Source organism: Dama dama, chromosome 26 (assembly GCF_033118175.1).
Source record: "Dama dama isolate Ldn47 chromosome 26, ASM3311817v1, whole genome shotgun sequence".
NCBI lineage: Eukaryota > Metazoa > Chordata > Mammalia > Artiodactyla > Cervidae > Dama > Dama dama.
Genome location: NC_083706.1, coordinates 37,284,295 through 37,303,895, shown reverse-complemented (window position 1 = coordinate 37,303,895; position 19,601 = coordinate 37,284,295). Strand labels below are relative to the sequence as shown.

The 19,601-nt window shown below is 43.7% G+C and overlaps 1 protein-coding gene across 3 annotated transcripts in view; it reads left to right on the top strand.

Annotated features, from left to right (window-relative positions):
- The window catches only part of EPM2A (EPM2A glucan phosphatase, laforin), a 103,296-nt gene extending 84,534 nt beyond the window's left edge, over positions 1-18,762 (top strand). For 2 of the 3 annotated variants that reach the window (XM_061130548.1, XM_061130549.1), the window contains exons 3-4: positions 7,332-7,573; positions 16,396-18,762. In XM_061130548.1, the coding sequence (XP_060986531.1) occupies positions 7,332-7,573; positions 16,396-16,673 (520 nt within the window). In that variant the 3' untranslated portion in view covers positions 16,674-18,762. The remainder of the gene's footprint in view (positions 1-7,331; positions 7,574-16,395) is intronic. The other variant, XM_061130550.1, reaches the window with a different exon arrangement.
- The last annotated feature ends 839 nt before the right edge of the window (positions 18,763-19,601 follow it).

Sequence of the window (19,601 nt, the reverse complement as noted above, 5' to 3'; positions counted from 1 at the left end):
TGTGATATTACTAGGGTGGATTTTATTTAAATTCAACTTTGTTGAATCATGGTGGCAATAGTCAAAACTGAAGTGAGTAGTTTTTTTTCAATAATGGTACATTCTTGGAACTCCCCTGGTGGTCTAGGTGCTAAGACTGTCCTCCCAATGCCAGGGGCCTGGGTCCAATCCCTGGTCAGGGTACTAGATCCCACATGCTCAACTAAGGGTTTGCATGTCACAGCTAAAGATCCTGCATGCCCCAACAACAAAAAAATAGATTCCACATGCTGCAACTAAAGATTTTGCGTTCCACATACTCTCTCACAACTGAGAGTTCCCAATTCCTCACTGTCTGTCTAGGAATCATTTGTGGTCTTGAAACTAGTGTTGGAGAAAGTAAGAACTTCACTTTCCTGGTCCATGTGTAGAGCTAAGCAAGTCCATGTCCTCTGGTTCTCCATAATCTTCATTGCTACCAAAAGGTGTTGAGATATATATACTCAGCTCCTCCTGCACATTTATTGGGATCTTCTAGCTAATGGTTCTGGAATCTAGCTGCATATATTATACACGTAATATGGTTAATTTCTAAAAAAATAAAATAAAAATCAATTCACAGAATCTGAGACCTCACTTTAGAGCCACTTTGTGAGTATCTCTGGGATAGACCCTGTTAACAGTTTTTATAAAAGTACCACATGTGACTTGAATGCAAAGCCACATCTGGGAACTTCTAATCTGGGTTGACTGTCAATATCCATTTGGCACAGTGCTTTCTCTTTGACCTTTCCAAATAATCTACAGTGAAGATGCCAGAAATCTCTGATGTAATTCATGATTGATAGTGAGTTATTCATAAAATAGTTCTCTGGAAGTTTTATGATGTGATTTACAATATAATTGCAAGCTATGATTTTTATTCTGTTATTGAGTCTTTGAAGTCTGGTATGTCTTGCCATTAAAACTACCTTACAGAAGATTTTTTATTCCCTAAATCCCATATTTCAACAAATTGTTTCTCACCTTTAAAAAGAAATCCTGATTTTATTATCTAAAGTATCATTGACACCAAAAGGAGATTAAAACTGAGATGAGTAAAAATTGATTTTTAATGGTGTCAAATCATTCTCTTTTGAGTGGAGAAGTAAAAGTTTAATTACTATTTAGAAAGGACACATGTGACTAGAGATGTATCACCTACAATTAGAGACAACAAGCTGAAATAAGATGACTATCAAGGGCATATTAGCTGTCTGATTAAGCATAATCTGTGGATCCATGTGTTTCCAACAAGCCCAGTATTTTGTCTCCATATCCCACAGAATGGTTCCATATAATTTACTTTACAACTTCAATTTTCTCTCCTTCAATACGCTACTTGTTTTCAGAATTTATCTTTAGTTACGCACCTCCTAGTTCAGGACATCTTACTTTAAAAAATCAGGAATTATTTTATATTAATTTCTTAAATCTGTACTCTGACTCCTAGCGTTTTTAGAGGACAAATTAATTATGCTATGTGAAAGCTGTAAATATCTGATATAGAAGCTGGTGTGATTCATGTGTATCTGTCAGTGTGTATTTCAAGGGCTAATTTCCATTAGAAACTTGATGTGGGAAATATGTACATGAAGGTACCAACTTTGGGCCTCTTTATCTTTGATTTATTCTGAGTTTCTTAAGGTTACTGGTTAGTTTAAATACATTGGAAGACCAGGACTGAATGAAATGATAAAATAATTCTCTTTTTAAGCAACTCAGTATGATCTATATATTGAGTCTGGTTTGGGATTCTGATTTCTTATTTCATAGGTTCAAATGTCCTGATTTACCCTTTGTATATGGAGAAGGCAATGGCACCCCACTCCAGTACTCTCGTCTGGAAAATCCCATGGATGGAGGAGCCTGGTAGGCTGCAGTCCATGGGGTCGCTAAGAGTCGGACACGACTGAGCGACTTCACTTTTTCACTTATGAACTCTTTGGTATTTATGCAATTGTCACATGCTAGTCACTTTATTTTGGCATTTATTTACTAGCGAATACTAAACACTCCTACTCAAAGAGTACAGTATTTAAGAGACCTCCAGGTAACATTTGGAATTTAGCTTGGCTGTCCTGAATATTCATTTTAATATGTAACCAGTTCACTTCAAGATTTTGCCAGTAAAAGTACATGATTGTTCAGAAGGCTGTATAACTGAGCTGTCCTCTTGCCTCTTTTCCGGTTGAGTGTACTTAAGTATGCTCCGTTAAACTCCAAAGTAGAGGTATGGTGACCCAACACTATTACCTGCTTGGCACCCAGCAGGTTGCTGCAGGAGGAGTCTTTATGGGGTAGCTTGAAAGAAGGGAGGGAATGTCCAGATAGAGGAAGGTTTCTGTTCTCATTATAACAGCCAGAGAGAAGAGGCACTTACCCATGGGTGTGACGTTTCTACTCCGGCAAAGACTGAGTACTCAACTCACAGAGTCCCGGTCAAGCATAGCTCTACGGTGCTTTAAATGTGTCCCTGCTGGTGGCCTTTCTCTCAGCCCATTAGGCCCAGTGGAGTGTCTGAGAATTCTTTGGAGTCAGTAATAAAGTAAAAAAACCTCAGGATCCTGTGCCCCTCTTCACATGGGGTTCTCTGGTGGCTCAGACTGTAAGGAATCTGCCTGCAATGCAGGAGTCCTGGGTTCGATCCCTGGGATTGGAAGTTCCTCTGGAGAAGGGTGATAGAAACAAGGTCCAATGCTGTAAAGAGAAATATTGCATAGGAACCTGGAATGTTAGGTTCATGAATCAAGGCAAATTGGCAGTTGTCAAACAGGTGATGGCAAGAGTGAACGTCAACATTCTAGGAATCAGCGAACTAAGATGGACTGGAATGGGTGAATTTTATTCAGATGAGTATTATATCTACTGCTGTGGGCATGAATCCCTTAGAAGAAATGGAGTAGCCATCATGGTCGACAAAAGAGTCTGAAATGCAGTAGTTGGGTGCAATCTCAAAAACGACAGAATGATCTCTGTTCGTTTCCAAGGCAAACCATTCAATATCACGGTAATCCAAGTCTATGCGCCGACCAGTAATGCTGAAGAAACTGAAGTTGAATGGTTCTATGAAGACCTACAAGACCTTTTAGAACTAACACCCAAAAAAGATGTCCTTTTCATTATAGGGAACTTGAATACAAAAGTAGGAAGTCAAGAAATACCTGGAGTAACAAGCAAATTTGGCCTTGGAGTACAGAATGAAGCAGGGCAAAGGCTAATATAATTTTGCCAAGAGAATGCACTGGTCAGAGCAAACACCTTCTTCTAACAACACAAGAAAAGACTCTACACATGGACATCACCAGATGGTCAACACTGAAATCAGATTGATTATATTCTTTGTAGCCAAAGATGGAGAAGCTGTATACAGTCAGCAAAAACAAGACCTGGAGCTGATTGTGGCTCAGATCATGAACTCCTTATTGATTGAGACTGAAATTGAAGAAAGTAGGGAAAACCACTAGACCACTCAGGTATGACCTAAATCAAATCCCTTATGATTATACAATGGAAGTGAGCAATAGGTTTAAGGGACTAGATCTGATAGCCAGAGTGCCTGATGAACTATGGATGGAGGTTCGTGACATTATACAGGAGACAGGAGTCAAGACCATCCCCAAGAAAAAGAAATTCAAAAAACCAAAATGGCTGTCTGAGGAGGCCTTTCAAATAGCTGTGAAAAGAAGAGAAGCGAAAAGCAAAGGAGAAAAGGAAAGATATGCCCATTTGAATGCAGAGTTCCAAAGAATAGCAAGGAGAGATAAGAAAGCCTTCCTCAGTGATCAATGCAAAGAAATAGAGGAAAACAACAGAATGGGAAATACTAGAGATCTCTTCAAGAAAATTAGAGATATCAAGGGAACATTTCAGGCAAAGATGGGTTCGATAAAGGACAGAAATGGTATGGACCTAACAGAAGCAGAAGATATTAAGAAGAGGTGGCAAGAATACACAGAAGAACTGTACAAAAAAGCTCTTCATGACCCAGATAATCATGATGGTGTGATCACTCATCTAGAGCCAGACATCCTGGAATGGGAAGTCAAGTGGGCCTTAGGAAGCATCACTACGAACAAAGCTAGTGGAGGTGATGGAATTCCAGATGAGCTATTTCAAATCCTGAAAGATGATGCTGTGAAAGTGCTGCACTCAATATGTCAGCAAATTTGGAAAACTCAGCAGTGGTCACAGGACTGGAAAAGGTCAGTTTTTATTCCAGTCCCTAAGAAAGGCAATGCCAAGGAATGCTCAAACTATTGCACAATTGTAGTCATCTCACATGCTAGTAAAATAATGCTTAAAATTCTCCAAGCCAGGCTTCAGCAATACATGAACCATGAACTTCCAGATCAAACTGGTTTTAGAAAAGGCAGAGGAACAAGAGATCAAATTGCCAACATCCGCTGGATCATCGAAAAAGCAAGAGAGTTCTAGAAAAACATCTATTTCTGCTTTATTGACTATGCCAAAGACTTTGAGTGTGTGGATCACAATAAACTGTGGAAAATTCTGAAAGAGATGGGAATGTCAGACTACCTGACCTGCCTCCTGAGAAACCTATATGCAGGTCAGGAAGCAACAGTTAGAACTGGACGTGGAACAACAGACTGGTCCCAAATGGGAAAAGGAGTATGTCAAGGCTGTATACTGTCACCCTGCTTATTTAACTTATATGCAGAGTACATCATGAGAAAGGCTGGGCTGGAGGAAGCACAAACTGGAATCAAGATTGCCGGGAGAAATATCAATAACCTCAGATATGCAGATGACACCACCTTATGGCAGAAAGTGAAGAACTAAAGAGCCTCTTGATGAAAGTGAAAGAGGAGAGTGAAAAAGTTGGCTTAAAGCTCAACATTCAGAAAACTAAGATCATGGCATCTGATCCCATCACTTCATGGCAAATAGATGGGGAAACAGTGGAAACAGTGGCTGACTTTATTTTCTTGGGCTCCAAAATCATTGCAGATGGTGATTGCAGCCATAAAATTAAAAGACGCTTACTCCTTGGAAGGAAAGTTATGACCAACCTAGACAGCATATTAAAAAGCAGAGACATTACTTTGCCAACAAAGGTGTGTCGAGTCAATGGTATGGTTTTTCCAGTGGTCATGTATGGATGTGAGAGTTGGACCATAAAGAAAGCTGATCCCCGAAGAATTGATGCTTTTGAACTGTGGTGTTGGAGAAGACTCTTGAGAGTCCCTGGGACAGCAAGGAGATCAAACCAATCAATCCTAAAGAAAATCATTCCTGAATATTCATTGGAAGGACTGATGCTGAAGCTGAAACGCCAATACTTTGGTCACCTGATGCCAAGAACTGACTCACTGGAAAAGAACCTGATGTTGGGAAAGATTGAAGGCAGGAGGAGACAGGGACAACAGAGGATGAGATGGTTAGATGGCATCACCGACTCAATGAACATGAATTTGGGTAAACTCTGGGAGTTGGTGATGGACAGGGAGGCCTGGCGTGCTGCAGTTCATGGGGTTGCAAAGAGTCGGACACGACTGAGCAACTGAACTGAACTGAACTGAACTGAACTGGAGAAGGGAATGGCTACCCACTCCAGGAATGCCTGGAGAATTCCATGGACAGAGGAGGCTAGTGGGCTATAGTCCATTGGGTTGCAAAGAGTTTGACATGACTGAGTAACTAACACTTTCACTTTTCCCCTGTTCAGGGCACCGTAAGTCTTTTCTGGGTTCCAACGTTTCTGTTTGTTTAAAATTTTATCCTTTTATTTTTTCCATAATAATCTTCAATATCCACCAGGAAATTCCTTCCCCCAGATGGCATCAGATTCCACAGGCTAATGGTTCAGTCCTATAAGACACCCCCATCCCCCCAACCTGCCCTCAGAGGTCAGTTGAAAGCCCAGGTTGTTACCTGTGTTTCTGACTGACTGGCTACACACTGGGGGTTCCCCATGCCCCTGCTTAGACTTGCATTTGATTAATTTTCTAGAGGAGGTCACAGAACTCAAAGAAACACTTTACTTACTAGATCAGCAGTTTATTATAAAAGGATGTAACTCAGGGACAGTCAGATATCAGAGATGCCTAGGGGAAGGCATGGGAAGGGAGCAGAACTTCCACACCCTCTGCTGTCCCATTATTCTGTATTCACTAACTTGGAGGCTCCCCAAAGTTTGTTGTTTGACTTTTTATGGAGGCTTCATTTCATAGGCCTGGTCAATGGAATCACTGGTCAAAGGTGACTGATTCCACCTCTAGTCCCTCTCCCCTCCCAGGAGATCACGGGGTGGGATGAAAATTCCAACCCTCTAATCACAGGGTTGGAAACCCTGGCAACCAGCCCCACCCTTAGCTGCATTTTAAAAATTACCTCATTAAGAAAAGACACCTTTATGGCTGTCATCACTTAGGAAATTTCAATGGATTTAGGAACTCTGTGTCAGATATGGGGATGAAGAACAAATATGTGTTTCTTATAATAAATCACAGCATCACAGTATGTCTACTTATTTGTTGTTATTGTTTTTATAATGTCCTCTAATAAAATTTTATAGTTTTTTCTGGGTTAAAGACGTTCCTAGATATTTTATAATTTTGTCATTATTTTTGAATAAGACTTCCCCTCCTCCTCCCAATCTATTTCTACCTGGCTATTAGTAGTACAGAAAATGGTTATTTGATTTTTGTGTATTTTCCTTCATCCAGATAATTTAATCTTAATACTTTTAATATTGTTCATAGCTCTTGTAGTTGAATCTTTTTTTGATAGAGATTTATTCTTCTACATTATAGCTTCAGATGAAGCATATGGAATAATGTTGAATACTAATGTAAATAATCTTTACTTTGATTTTATTTAAAAGAAGGTTGTTATTAGTTTCTCTTAATCTCATACTATTTGAAATTTTTATACAGAGCTTTAAACAGGAATGATTGCTGAATTCTAGCACATATTTTCCAGAATTTATGATATAATCATAGGAATTTTGCCCTTAATTTGTTAGTATTTTGAAATATGTTGATGGATTTCCTAATATTGAACCATATATACATTCATGGAATAAGTGTAACATGGTGGACTTATTTTAATATATTGCTAGATTTGGTTTCCTAATGCTTATACCCTGACCTTCTAGTTAATTGAATTATTTGTTTCCCTCAAAACGCCACTGCAAGTATTTTTGTCTTTTAATAATAATATTGGTTCTCATGTTCTTAATACAGCTTTTCCTGTGCCAGTGTTGAAGGTTAATTGCATTTTAATACTGCATGTTTTATGCAGCTGCTATAACACCAATAGTTATGGTTGACTCCATGTGTCCTTCTTAGGATCCTACCAAATATCTGGCTGGGTAGCTGCCCTCGCCAAGTGGAACACGTAACCATCAAACTGAAGCATGAACTCGGGGTCACAGCTGTAATGAATTTCCAGACGGAATGGGATATTGTACAGAATTCCTCAGGCTGTAACCGCTACCCAGAACCCATGACCCCAGACACCATGATTAAGCTGTACAAGGAGGAAGGCTTGGCCTACATCTGGATGCCCACCCCAGACATGAGCACGGAGGGTAAGCGTCCGAGGGGGCTTGTGGAATGTGGTTCAGAGAAGCCCTTGGTGGTTTCTGCCTGTCTGTCTGTCTGCCTATCTACCTACCTACCTGTCTATAACTGAAAACCTGTATGTGAATGATAGATATGGAATATATATAAGGTTTTGGAGTTAATATATTATACATATATATATATATATATACATATATGGCATATATAAGATATATATATCTTTTGACACCTTGGCTAAGATTCTGTTTCACATTAGTTCTTTTAATTTATTTATTCATCAAACATACTTATTGTGTATCTGCTATGTGTGTGGGGCCCTAGGCTGGTGGCTGGGAATTCAAAGGTGAAGAAAAGCAGGCACAACTCCCGTCCTCATGAAGCTATAGTCCAATAGGGAAGATAAGCATTAATCAAATGACTGCAAATAGAAATGTAAAGCTCTGGTCAGTTTTCTGATTAGAAAGTTACACGGATCCTGCAATGAGAGCACGCACAGGCAAATCAGACCTAGGAAAAAGGGCCAGGGAAGGTTTTCTTGGGTGTGCTTGAACTGAGATCCGAAGCGGGAGCTGGGCAAAAGTGAGGTGGGCAGGAGGCTTCCAGACAGAGGGAGTAGCGTGGAAAGAGTCCTCCTTGCAGGAGAGCACAGGTATTGTAGGAACTGAAAGACGGTCAGTGTGGCTGCAGGTCTGGGAAGAAGGGAACGAAGTCCTGCAGGACTTGGGACACAAAGAAAACTTGAGACTCTATCCTCATGCAGTGAGAAGCAGTTGAAAGGGAGGGAGGCTGAGAGATGCCAAGATAACCTTTCTCCCCGCCACCCCCCAAAAGCATCCTTTGATTGCAGGGTGGAGAACATGGGGATAGGCCCACAGCGGGTCTGGGGAGGCCAGTTAGGAAGTTACTGCAGCAGCTAAGGTGAGAGGTAAGGAGAGAGAACTGCAGCTCGGGGCAGGGCGGCAATTGTGATGCTTCCATTTACCGCACAAACACTGGCGGAACCTGTCTTCGTGAAGAGGGAATTAGGGTGTGACACGGGTGCTGCCAAGGATCGGAGACAAATAAGGAACAGTTTGATCTCACGGTAAGAGGCAGTAAGGCAAGTTCAAAGCTAATTAAAGTGCAAAGAAGAAGGTGATGAGAAGGATGAGTCACGCGCGCTAGGAGGGTTATAGTGTGGGAGGAGAATTTCTGCAGAGAAGCACGGGGAGGCGATGTAAGTGTCCTGGGATTTGAGGTGGGCGTGGCAGGTCAACATAGAGGGAGAAAGGGCATGGCGGTGGGAGAAACAACCAAGGCACAGAGGCGTGGGATTTTAGAGGAATAATCTGTATTTCAGCCTGGTTGGGGAATATGGTTCTTGAAGGAAAGGAGTGGAGATCTCTGAATCCACGAGAACAAGCTACTCGAATAATATCAATCAGATGCCAGCAGAGGGCAGCAGAGAGCTATGGACTGGCGCAGAATCAGGGCGTTTCAGTTCAGTTGAGTGGCTCAGTCCCGTCCGACTCTGCGACCCCATGGACTGCAGCAGGCCAGGCTTCCCTGTCCATCACCAACTCCGGGAGCTTGCTCAAATGCATGTCCATCGAGTCAGTGATACCATCCAACTATCTCATCCTCTGTTATCCCCTTCTCCTCCTGCCTTCAACCTTTCCCAGCATCAGGGTCTTTTCCAATGAGTCAGTTCTTCGCATCAGGTGACCAAAGTATTGGAGTTTCAGCTTCAGCATCAGTCCTTCTGAAGGCATTTGGTGAACTGCTATTCTGGAGGAAAGAAGGAAGACAGTGATGTCCAGCAAGGAAATGTTTCTATCATCAGTCGTCTTCCCCCCCAAATACATTATGTATCAAACTCTGTTTTGAACAATTTTGAACGTTAACTCATTTAATTCTCACAACAAGAGTCCAGGCAGGGGTTGTTATCTCCATTTTGCTGAGAAAGAGAATGAGGGACACAGAAGTTAAGTGACCTGGCTGGTGTCATACAGCAGAGACACAGCCTGGATTTCAACACATGCAGTCAGACCCAGAACACTGCGCCTGCCACCGTGCAATGAAGCTTCTCTACACGCTCACAGGGACTCTTCATGCACTTTATACGGACCACCACCCACACTTTCAACCTGCCATGTTCATTATCAGCTGGATTTAGACAAAGACATGAGTTTCTTGGTCTTTCCTGGTGGCTCAAAGGGTAATGAATCCGCCTCCAACACGGGAGACCTGGGTTTGATTCTTTGGTTGGGAAGATCCCCTGGAGAAGGGAACAGCTACCCACTTCAGTATTCTGGCCTGGAGAATTCCACGGACTGAGGATCCTGGCAGGCTATAGTCCACGGGGTCACAAAGAGTCGGACATGACCGAGCGATCTTCACTTGCACTTCATGAGTTTTTAGGGAGATAGCTTGTCTCCCCAGTCAATACTCCAAGATGTAGGTGGGGATGGGGGACTCTGACGGTCTTAGGGCCTTGGCCATCTTGACTCTTGATGAATATTTATGGTCCTGCTGGCCAGGCTGGGCCCCTCAGTGGGTCCATCTGAACTGAACTATCGCTGGGGATGAGGCATTATTTTTCTCTGAAGGTTTGGTTGGTTGGTTACTCTTCTTGGTAATGAATGCTGATCCAAAGAAGCTTGATTTAGCTTCAAGAGCTCTGTCTTTTTTCAAGGAATGAAAAAGCAAAACAAAACATGATTTGCACAGAAAAGCCCAGTGAACCTGGGTCATATTTGCCCCGTCCAGTTTGCTTCTCTGGCTTCAAAACTGAGGAGGTTGTGAGGATCGCGTGCCCATAGCTTCCAGGGAGGGTTTGATTCTCACTACTCTGGTTGTCATCTTCTAGCTTCGTTATCCCATCGGAATAGGATGTGAGACTAGGCTCAGAGAAGCTGAGATAAATATGGCCTGCCCTACCCCCATGCACTGATTACCCCAAAACCCTGCTAACTGGTAGGCAATTTGCTTGATAGTTTGGGAATATGCAGAAGCCTGAGGGAAAATGCTATCCCCAAGGAGCCACTGTAATTATATTAAAATCTTGTGGGGGTCCTGGAATCACCAGGACCCGCGCATACAATGGACCATCTTTCACACTGAGGCAGTTTGGAAACCAGAGAAATGGCAGCAAAATTAAGGCTCCCACTTGAAAAAAGCCAAAACCCAAGAGTAAAGAGTTTCTGTGGTTCAGCAAAACCTGGGGGAGTAATCAAAGGGTTAACAACCCCCCTGAATTGCAGAGGAATTTTTGACCAATAGATCAATCTCCATGGCTCACAACATTAGCACAATGAACACAGAGATTAATTCAGCTGAATATTTTTAGAACTCCAGAGAAAAATCCATCTGGAAGTGTTTTGAGCCGCAGCATAATGCTGTCAGATAAAGTCTGAGAAGGAAGAGAGTTTGTTAGGCCTGACTGTCACCACTGGTTGTCACAGACCTGTTATAATCAATTGTGCCATCGATTCTCACTCTTGTACTTTTTGTCATGCAGAAGGGTTGGGATTGTTTAGGTTTTTTTTTCTTTTCTTTAAAAAAAAAAGAAAAAGATTTTTGTTTTGTTTTGTTTGTGTCTTTCACCTGAGAAACAAAAAGCTCCCAAATGTAGCACTCACCTGAACACATAAAAAATGTTCATTAGAAAATAAGTTATCCTTCCCACAGGAAGTACTCAGACTGTGTTTTGACCTCTGTCAGCGCAGCGCCATTTATATCAGACGGTCTAACCTTGCCTCCCAAATGGGTTAATATGCTCTTCAGAGTCCTTGCCCACCCTTTTGTTGTCACGGTCTGAGTCTTTTCTCTGACTCAACACACTAAAGGCAGTGTTGCCACGAGGCAGAGACACTGACCTTGGAGCCACGGCACCTGGGCGTGAGCCTCATCACCGTGGAGCAGCTGTGTGCTACGGGCAGACTTGGAAAATGAGGAGCAATAATATCTGCCTTACAGGATTATAACAGTAGAATAAGATAATTGATATGGAAGAGCTTTGAAAATTCCAAAGTTGGGGCCATATTATCAGTGCCAAATTCTTCCGTTTCTATTAAAGGGTGTTATAGATAACAGGGACCTTATCTAAATTAAAGAAAAGAAGATGTGCTCAAATAAAATTGTAATATATTCAGCATTAATCTGCCTCTGGATTAAGAAAGGAAAGACCTGTGTGTGTGTGTTGGAAAGGCTGAAACTTGTGCCAGGAACAATTTCTTTCAGGGCCAGCCTTACGTCAACCTCAGATATCTTCAGGGACCCCCAAAAGCCATTCCAGAGTTGGATTAACTTGGAGGAGATGTGGACCAGAAATTAGATAAGAAGGGTCTTGGACTGTCTCAGATCAAATCGGCATTACTTTGTTTTAATTCATGTATTCAGTGAATGTTTATTGAGCATCTATGGGGAGTCAAGCCCTGTTTTAGATTTCAAAGTAAAAATCACAGATGGTGGAGTGTTTTGTTGGACCTGCACTGGCTTTAAAATTTTCAACTTACTTGCCAACATTTAAAATTTGGAATGTTTTACATTAAAAAAAAAAAAAAATCAGTGGTTCTCTCTTGCCTTGGGGGTATTATTGTTTTTAAAAATGCTAGCATTTTATTGAATTAAATTCCATCTGGAGGCTAAACATATGAAACATTCACCTTAGGGGCTCTGGTTGACACTGGCTTTATTGGGTGAGCCCTGATCCTGGGGACCCTTGTGTGATTCCTTGGTGGGTTATGTATGAGAAGTGGAATATTTCCTGCCATATCAGTAAACAAGGATGTCAAGTCATCAGTGATTCCACCCCTCTGATCTGAGCTGGTGAGGTCAAAGGACACTGAGGAAGAAGAATACCCATAATCCACAACCCTCAGACTGCAGTCACTCCCTATGGGTGAGCCCACGGGAGCTCAGGATGTGATGACCACAGGATACTGGCCCCAGGATAGCTCAGATGAAAGCTCAGATGCATATGAAAGGAATGGTTCCAGTGAGCTCAGACTCTTGCATCTTCCCCTACATAGAAAAGATACATTCCTTAACTGGGGACATCTGGTTTCCTTTACTTAACAATAATCTTTTGATGTTCAGACTCCCTGCCCTCCCTGGCTCATCCGCTCACCTCCTTGGAGCAGTTCTGTCAGGGTGACTTGAGATTCTGTCTCCCAGGCTTGAAGTCCTAAAAATTCCCACCAAATAAAACATAACAGCCAACTTTTAGGTTGTGGTGATTTTTTCAAGATGACACGCATTTGCTCTGGCTCCCTAGAATGGGTTTTCAAGCAAGAAGACATGCACTTGTAGGACACAGACAGCCATCTGGGTAGGGACAGAGATGCTGAGCTCCAGGGAGGATGCTGCTGTCCCACTGCGGTGACAGCTGCTGCGTGACTCGGGAAGTGGGGGGCAGGGACTCACTGGGGCTTCGCATTGACTGCATGGGGGCCAGCAAGCCAACCATGGACCAGGTAGGTTAGGGAAGGTGGTAGTACAGAGGTTAAAGCCAGAGACTTCAGAATTTGGACGGCTGGGTTGGAGTGGCCATTAAGGAATAACCTTGCACAAATTTCTGATGCAACTGAGGGTGATAATAGTGCCAGCCCCACATTTGTTGAGAGGTGGCTGCAAAGGCTGTCGCATGCAGAGCTGAGAACAGCGTCAGCAGACAGAAACAGCCCAGTACATGTTCCCTGTCGTCCATCAAAGCGAAGTGAAATGAGAGTCATTCGGTCGTGTCCAACTCTTTGCGACCCCATGGACTGTAGCCCACCAGGTTCCTTTGCCCATGAAATTCTCCAGGCAAGAATACTGGAGTGGGTAGCCCTTCCCTTCTCCAGGGGATCTTCCCAATCCAGGAATTGGGCTTGAGTCTCCCGCATTGCAGGCTGATTGTTTATCGTCTGAGCCACCAATCAAAGCAGAGTCAAAATAAAGGAGGGCTCCAGCTGAGGCCAGGCTGAGATGGGTGGCATCCTAGATAGGCTGGTGCCCCTTTTTATTCTTTCTTCATGTTATTTAAAGAAGTGTTCAGCAGTTATGAAGTGGGATGGCTGAGTGATTCTAGGAGAGGACCTCTGGTGGGTGAGACCTGTGTTTGAACTGGGAGCCTTCCGGAGTTTCCGACTGGCAGCTGACATTTACATTCCAGGATTATGTGTCTGAGCTCACAGAACCTTAAACTAACACAAATCCATTCTCAACTTCTAAAATACCTGTTGAAGAATCTTTTACAGATAAAAAGGAAAGAGGGAAATATTAGATCATTTTGGCCGTTTGGTGCAGATCCTTCCTTGGGGGTACTTTTGGCCAGAGAGAAGGAAAAGGGAGGGGATTCTGATGGGTCCATGTAGACCTGGCCAGGGCAGGCTGGTCCTGATGCCACAGAAGCTGAGCATTAACTCTGGGTCTCTGACTTCAGCAGCTCCTCCTGCCAATGGCTGCTGTGGTCTACTTGTGTATTGGGCATTTGCTGAAAACTCCCATTAAAAATGTTTCTGTTAATTCCCTGGCAATGAACATGGAAACTGGGGAACTTGAGAAGTGATGCCAGCTGAGCCAGGAGCAGGACGAGCACAAGCTTCCTGGATCCGTCGTTGGGAGTTCCTTTTCTGGCCAACAGTCCTTAAACTTCTAATACCCCCCTCTAAGCAAGAGAAGTCTGCATTCGAACAGGCCTCACGGTTATCAGCATGGTCACTCGTACACACCTTGGAGGTTTTGCCTCATCTGATTTCCGAACTTAAATAGTGGACCAAAGACACAGTTCTCTCCCTGAGACATCCAGCGAGACCGCTCTCTGATACATATGGTGTCTTGTACCTTGTTACATCTCGGGTGTTACTTCACTGCCTCTAGGAGAGTGACTGTATGGCAGGCCCCCCAAGCTCTGTCCTCAGAGCACCCTGCAACCAAGCACAGAGGCATAGATCAGTTAAAGTTTATGGCACAGTTTGGACTCAGAAGTCTAGCAAGGCCTAGGGGCTGGTGTGACTTTAATTCAGATGCCCTCAGGGACCAGGCAGGGGACATGAAAGTGTGGCAACAGGCACTGGGGAGAGAACTGTGAAGTGTGCTCTGCTTAAATCATTCCTGTTAAAACCACCTCTCAACTGCCATGTGGGGCCTTTAAATTCCTTAGTCAGAGGGAGTAACAGAACACCGGGAGCTACTAAAATCCTTTTTGGCTTCATAGAGATCTCTGGCTCTGATAGATATCATAGCAGGGTGGGCCTGAAGCTAAGCCCCCTCCTGACACAGTAGAGTGGTCACTGGGAGGGTCTTCAGGCCACGGGGAGGGAGGGGGTTGGTAACTCTCTCCTTCTAAGGTGCTGAGGCCTGACTGCAATCTGTTGTGTTGGCCCCTTCAAGGCACTTGCATTTAAAAAAAAGAGGGCATCTAAGGAAAGTTTAAACTTACCTGAGCAGCTCTCATGGGAGAATTGCAGGCCTCAGTGAAGATCTGGTGTGAGGTTATTTGCAGGGGGGCATTTCCCATCTCTGCAGTCATCCAATGGGATGGTAGTGTGAAGGCTGGACAGGCCTTCTCTGTGACCCTCGAAAGACGCCCCTCTCCCCCCCCCGCCGCCCCCCAGGGCTGTGGTGTCTCCGTGTGGTTGAGGACATAGAGCAGCTGGGGGATGTGAGGTCAGAGCACATAGTTTTCACCCAGGTCTCTGTATCGTTTCCCTCTTCCACCCATTCTCGAAGTAATTTACAATGACCATCCTCTACCTTCCAAAAAAAAATCCACCAGATTCATTTTGCTCTGAGAATCTGAGAGCAGAAGAAACTCCAGGCATCTAAGAGTTTGCTGGCTTCAGGGGGGCCCTCTGTCCCAGGGATGATAGAGAGGGCGTGGGTCCAATGGGCCTCAGCAGAGCATTATATATCTATATATATATAATATATATATATATATATTATATATATATATATGTCTCAGTGTGCTGAGGGCAAGACACTGGACATCTAATCATCAGGACAGGAGCCCCAGGGCAGCAACACCTGTAATCATAATTGCCCAGTAAAGGGAAACTGAGTCAGTTTTAATACCCACCGTGATGGTGGTGGTGCTTTAGTCACGAAGTCGTGTCTGACTCTTCACAACCCCATGGCCCATAGCCCACCAGGCTCCTCTGTCCGTGGGAATTCTCAGGCAAGAATACTGGAGTGGGTTGTCATTTCTCCCAGTGATCTTCCTGACCCAGGGATCCAAGCCAGGTCTCCTGTGTTGCAAGCGGATTCTTGACTGCTGAGCTACCAGGGAAGCCCCAATACACACAGTTATCAGGAGGGAAATACATGAATGATTGGCTGTCCCACCTGTGTCAATTAACAAGTTAGCCATTCCCTTAGACAAATCAAAATTAGCCTATGTCCTAGATGAGGCAGATGGACTCCTTTAACCAATACAGACTAATTCTGTTTTGCATTTACCTGGAAGAGCCTATTGGATTAAAGGAAATTCAGGTGATGGGATCTGTGAACTTCTCTTTGAAATCCTTTAAACCTCTGCCCAGACCCCTCTGATAGATGAAAGGACCCATGCTTCTCAGGCTGGGCGCTAGTGAAATTCCCTTTGAAGGGAGGTTTGCAGGGATGCAGGCTCACTCAAAAGAACAGCAAAACCCAGGGACAATTCAGATCTGACCTACTGCCTCCCGGCTGCTCTTTCCACTTGGTGATGAGCAGGTTCTGCGATCGGCTCACCTTTTCCTTCTACACAAAGGAGGGAGGCTAGCTCCGCCGCGCCCGCCTCTCCCGCCGCAGGAGTGCCTGTTCGGGGCGGCCCGGGCTGGCTCCGGTCTCACCCGGCTGCGCTATGCTCTCTCTCCCGCAGGCCGTGTCCAGATGCTGCCGCAGGCGGTGTGTCTGCTGCACGCGCTGCTCGAGAAGGGACACACGGTGTACGTTCACTGCAACGCCGGCGTGGGGCGCTCCACCGCCGCCGTGTGCGGCTGGCTTCAGTACGTGCTGGGCTGGAGCCGCAGGAAGGTGCAGTATTTCCTCGTGGCCAAGAGGCCGGCGGTGTACATTGACGAAGAAGCCCTGGCCCGCGCAGAGGAAGACTTTTATCAGAAATTCGGGAAGATTCGGTCTTCTGTGTGCGGTGTGTAGGGTGATGATGGATCCGCCTCCCTCCCTCCGGGTTTCCTTAGGAAGCCTGGCCTGATGCTAGTTACTGACCTAGAAGCCAAGATTCTTCCTCGGCTGGAAACCCGGGTCCTGCCCGCCCCACTCTCCCCACCCATCCCAAGCCCGACCCGCCTTCTTTAGTCTGGGGCTGACTTTCGGCTCTGCTTTGGTTGAACTGGATCTTCTTTGAAATATTTTGCAAAGGGTGCCGTGACTAACGCCGAGAAAAATCCACGAGCCGTTGGGCTGTGCAGTGCGGTTCCAGCATCAGACGGAAAGGGGACGGGCCCAGGTCTGCGCCGGCGGGCAGATGGCCCCTAATGCACGGTCAGTGCTTGCTGGCCTGTGAACGCACCGCTGCTCTGGCTTGTGACTTGGCAGGTGGAAGAAGAGTTCGGGAGTTAACCTAGATGTTGTCACTGTGTGATCTCACACACACACACACACACACACACACAGCTTTTCTGCTGAACTGGATTATAAAAGAATTGGTCAGTTGGCCAAAGAAGAGAATAGAGTGGATGAGAGCCTGGACTCGCATCTCCCATAAGGGAGAGCCCCATATGATCCAAAGCAATGACTTTCTAGTCTTTGTGGTTGCATCCTACTTTGGAGTTGTTAAAACATGTTCCAAAGCCTCACCTTCCTCCTGTATGCACAGCCCAGTGTGATGACCTCAGTAATGTTACTATCTTTATGTGTTTTCGCTGAGGCTCTGTGAGCAGGTGCCCGGGTCTCAAGGCTGGTCAGGGATGAGCTGGAGCTTATCACCCAGGTTTATTTGACTCAGGGTTGTGAAAAGCACAACACCTGTGGTGTTGCCGGCACACTTTGGTGAGTTCAGCCTCTCCCAGGGGAAGGTCAGTTTGTCCGCAGCAGTTTCTAGAGTGGGAAATGGAGCAGTGTTCTAACAGTCACCATAGAATTCAGGAAAGTTAGTTATCCTCGTTTAAACCACAGTGGGCCATGTCCAGGTGGGTGTGGCCCGAGCCATAGGTTGCTCACAAGAGGAGCTGTGTTCCCAGAAGAGCCCCAAGTGCCAAAGTCCATAGTTAATTGTTTCACAGATTAGGGGGGATCCTGGTTTACCCTCAGTTTAATGCAAAACAGTTACTGTGCCTCCCAACAGTACAATTCACTATCTGGGACTCTATAAGAAATTCAAAGATTAATAAGATTTTGCCTTCAAAAAGCTCACAGCCTAGAAGCATCCCTGTGTTCAATCAGGTGCCCTACAGGGTTGAACTAGTAATGATTGGCTGATATGGGAAAGGGGAAATAACTTTTATTGGGTGCCTCTTATGTGCGGGATGCTTTACAGTCTTATGTAATGTGATCTTCATGGTACCCCATGTGGAAGGTTTTTATTATCTGTTATAGAGATGACGAAACTAAGACTCACAGAGATGAAATCAACTGTCTTCAGTCATGTGGTGAATAAATAGATGAAATATGATAAGGTTTGTTTGACTCAGAGCCGTACTTTTTTCTGTTAACCTACAATGCTTATTTATTTTTCTGCTCCTTCTTTTCTTCTATAAATATTTATTGATAGTTGTGAGAGAGTCTGATTTAGGAAGTATGGGGGCAAGAAGGACGAAAGGTGAGTTCCAGTGGAATTCAGAGGAGGGAGAGGTGTCCTGTAACTGGGACTCAGAGGAAATGGTTTCATTTGAGCAGAGAAGGCTCGGCAGGACAAATGTATCCTATGATTTTGAGAGTAAAATTTATAAGCTAGGATTATATAATGTGAAGACCAGCTCTCTTGCTAAAAACAAGTAGAAATAACTACTGTGTTCAAGTAACCCATTTATAGTCACAATGTGTTTGGTAAAATTTAATCTTAAAAATGGAATATTTCTAATTATATAAATGTGTGTGTGTGTGTGTGTGTGAGTGAATTTCTTTAATGTCTAGGAAGTCCAGCTATGTAACTTCCACTAGAGAAAGACATTTTTTGGGTAGATTTTTCCCTTTTTTGCTTTGATAGACAAAATCAGCTTAGGACTATTAAAAAATGTTTTGGAACAACTTTCCTTCTTCAATGAATGGGATGTCCAATGTATTTAAAAATCACCTGGAACTTTTGCTAAATAAAAGCATTAAAAATGACCTCTGTGTACAGGATTTTTAAAATGTTTCTAACTTAGTCTGAAATCTTGAAGAACAAACTGTTTCCTTATTTGAAAAAGAGGCAGTTGGCTGAGCTAAATTGTTTTCTTCTTATCATTCTCACTTTCTCATTAGCTGATCAAAATGGGCAGTTACAGGACAAAAGAAAGTCAAAGATGAGGACACCACAAAGATGTGAAGATGGAGAGCTCAGGGGTGTGTCAGAAAATCAAAGTGATGTTGTGCCATTAGCTGCTTGTCACTAGCATTAACAACACTTTTCAGTCACACATTTTTCAAAGAAAATCATAACATCTCACCCAGGGTAAAGAAATGTCCAAATAAGTTTATTTTCAAAACATTTTCCTTTAATTATTTTGTGTGCTAATGTTAGGAAAAATTAAAAAAAAGAAACACACTCTTTTGATTAACATTAAGGTATGGGTGAAAACCATTTGGTTTGACCATTTTAAGAAAAATGTGGTTACGATTTTGGAAACTATAGGAAGTAATGAAGGGGGAAAAATTGAGGATGAGCTCACTAGGAAATGAGAAATTGCCACACATGAAAAAATACTGAATAAACAGAGTCAGTTTGATCAGAAGTTAGAACTGAAAATATCTTTGGAGATAATCTAGTTTAATTCCTTTATTTTACAGAGGATCGAACTCAGAGACCTCAAATGACTCTTCCTGCAGCAAAAAATATTAATTGAGGACCGGTGGAAAGGGATGAGCTAGGGAGATAGGTCAGGAGATTTATTGCCGTGTTGATGGGTTGTAGGAGAGTTCATGGGA